We start from the raw sequence: 2,944 nt of genomic DNA, 5'->3' as shown, positions 1-2,944 counted from the left end.
CTGAAAAAAAAGGATTAAGGTTTAAAATCAGAAAACACAGAAAATAATCAGCCAGGAAGTCAAAAGGTAAAATTAGTTTACAATCAACATGCTCCCAGCCAATAATTCTGTTAGATCCATATGCTTTAAGTAACATTTCACAATCTGGCCAGTACTGTGGTGCAGCAAGTTGTTGTTGTCTTGGTTTCAGCAACTCAGGTTCAATTCTGACCAAGAGCACTGTCTGTATGGTATTTGCACATTGTTGCCATAACTGTGTGGGTTTCTTCCCATATCCCAAAGACCTCCTTAGCCACTGTAAATGAACCCTTAGTGTAGGTAAGTAGGGAGTTGATAGGCAAATGAAAGAAAATAAATTGCAGGGTACAGGGGATTGGGACAGATGGAATTACCCTGCTGGAAGCAAACATGGACCAAATGGGCTGAAGTAACTCAGGTTTCACTGATGGTAACAAATGAAACCAAAAATGCTAGAAATACTCAGATCAGGCAGCAGCAATAGAGAGATGAAAGGTCATTGAGCCGAAGCATTAACTTTGCTTTTCTCCCTCCACAGGTGCTAACTGACTGCTGAGTAGCAGTTCATGGTTTTATTTCCGATTTAAAAGCAAGCCTATGTAGTTTTTTGCTCTTCAACAACTGAAACTACCCATTTACAAAGCCAGCAATGTAACAGTTAAAAATCAATCGAATAATTTTCCAGTATTCATTCAGATGGGCCAAATGGCCAAATTCTGCTCTTATATCTTGTGGTCTTGAGACCAGTTGGTCTTGCCAGTAAATTGATTCTGCTGAAGTTCAGGATCAAGAATTACCAAATTTTTGTTGGGTTTTGTTTCACCAACACAATGAAGATACCTACAAAAGCAAAGTACTTCAAAATCATCTTATAAAGTGAATTAGTCCATATAGTAATCAGAGAAATATGGATAAGCCAGGCTCAGATCAGACAGTGGTCAGGAATTCAACTTTGAAATAGCTCTAGAATCAAAAAATAATTAAAACCTATAAATACAATCTAAAGGGAACCAGGAAGATTTCACATTTCTATTTGTCAGTGACAGAAAACTTTAGAAACAAACAGAATTCTTCCTTATTTACAGAGTCACAGAAGATCCTACTCTAAATCCAGACACAATGTATTTTGGACAGTGCATGATTAAAATACCCTTCCAGTTGGATGGAGGACATTAAAAAAGCTTTCATAATTTTGTTGAAAATCCAAACCAAGAGTGCATGCATCCAGCTGACCATAGTCGATTACGCAGAATGCACTGAATGGCGTTAATTTGTATATTGAAGTACAATAAACTGCAGGATCTAGGTTGCTTTCTGCAGGGTTGACTCCCTCTGAATTTAGATGCAAGTACAGAAAGACATTTTGTTGCTGATGAGCAAGCATTCTTAAGGTTCAAGACACCTGAAAATACTTGTGCAAACCCTAACCATCCACTGTCCTTCTGTGGCATTTAAAAAAAAAATAAGCTCTTACCAACAAATTTCTGTGGAGTAGATCTTTTCCTTTTTGCAATGCTGTTTGCAAGCCTATCTATAAAAGAAGGCCTGTCAGGAGCTGGCTGAAGGATATGGTCAGGCATCACATCGATGTCACGGTTCTCCTCCCCTGCTGATGAGAGAAAGCACCCTAAAATCTGGTGATCAACTGATGCACATTGTATAGCCAGCATTGGGAATAACAGTGGAACTTGCCTTGAACCAGCTTTAGCGATCATTTTATACTGCACAACTGTTTAAATTCCTGTTAAGGATTTCCACTTTGGCAACAAGAATAATCAGAGCTCCATTATATTTTACAAGGCATTTTGCGCATTTGCGCCATAATTAAGGAGGCCAAAGAACTGTCGGCAATTCCATAGTTCTGCCAGCTCCTAACTGTAATTGTCCAATGGTGTCATACAAGCAGAATTCATTTTAGCTTATTCTAGAACAGTGCAATATGCAACATGCACCCACATTGAGAGCACTGACAACATTCACTCCAAATGGCATGCATTCTCAATGCAGTTACAGGTCATTCATTTATTCCATTTGAGCAGCGCCAGGTCTTAACTAGGTCCTTTGTGAAATGAGTTTGGACCACTTCAGCCTACCTTCAAGTAAGCTATGGGCCCACAGCACAAAATTGTCCTAATTCAGCACATAAAGGACACCATGATTGCTGATATAGAAAGTGGAAATATTCTCACAAGTCACCTTAAGTGTCAAGGAACAAAAGAGACTTGCTTGGATGTGCTTGAGGCCAATTCTGGGTGAAAAATGGAAAGTTCTTCACTCCCCAGCTTGAATATCCTTTACCTTGATGAGAACTAAATTCATTTGAAACTTCTCAACAACAAAATTATGGTTTGAACAAATGAGGGCAAACTTTTGTTTGCACTAAATGTTTAAAAACAAATCTTATATTCTCCAGTACAGACATTAAATTGATAAAGGTTCTGACAATAAAGGAAGACCATTAAAAGATTAGAACAGCCAATCCTTGTTGGTAGCATCTTAAATAGTTATTTACCCAGTGACTTCTCCAAGGTCTTTATAGTTTCTTAAAAAGGCCACAAATAAGACAAGTACTGCAAATTTGTATTGGTCATTATAATTTTGAATTTACTGCACAGTTTACTTCTGTAACACTATCCAGGTTGGCTTACAGTTGTTAGGACACACTAAACGGAGACAAATCCTAGACTGGTTTGGACTAAGAGCAGGAATTGTCACACCTTTGGAGAGAAGGGGGAAGGAAGAAGGGAGGAGAAAGATGAAGCTAGGGTTCCTGTTCCTAACTTCAAATCCTGCTGTATGCTGTTCTTCACACAAGGAACTGGCAACTGCCAAAGCATGGGATGATGGTGGATGATGGGCAGCACCCATGGAAGAAGCCAACCAAAGAAACTGGCAGAAGTGGTGGTGGGGGGGGAGGGAGTTGTTT

The 2,944-nt window shown here is 39.1% G+C and overlaps 2 protein-coding genes across 20 annotated transcripts in view; both read right to left on the bottom strand.

Moving 5' to 3' along the window:
• ikzf4 (IKAROS family zinc finger 4) overlaps nt 1-2,944 on the bottom strand; it is a 172,249-nt gene that overhangs the window by 13,193 nt on the left and 156,112 nt on the right. For 17 of the 19 annotated variants that reach the window (XM_063037590.1, XM_063037592.1, XM_063037593.1 and 14 more), the window contains one exon: nt 1,493-1,627. The exons of 1 other annotated variant lie outside the window; for it this stretch is intronic. In XM_063037590.1, coding sequence (XP_062893660.1) covers nt 1,493-1,627 — 135 coding nt within the window. The remainder of the gene's footprint in view (nt 1-1,492; nt 1,628-2,944) is intronic. One more of the 19 variants, XM_063037589.1, reaches the window with a different exon arrangement.
• rps26 (ribosomal protein S26) overlaps nt 1-2,944 on the bottom strand; it is a 38,117-nt gene that overhangs the window by 30,678 nt on the left and 4,495 nt on the right. The gene's annotated exons all lie outside the window — the stretch shown is intronic.

Source organism: Mobula hypostoma, chromosome X1 (assembly GCF_963921235.1).
Source record: "Mobula hypostoma chromosome X1, sMobHyp1.1, whole genome shotgun sequence".
Lineage (NCBI taxonomy): Eukaryota > Metazoa > Chordata > Chondrichthyes > Myliobatiformes > Myliobatidae > Mobula > Mobula hypostoma.
This window is presented reverse-complemented; position numbering and strand designations above follow the sequence as displayed.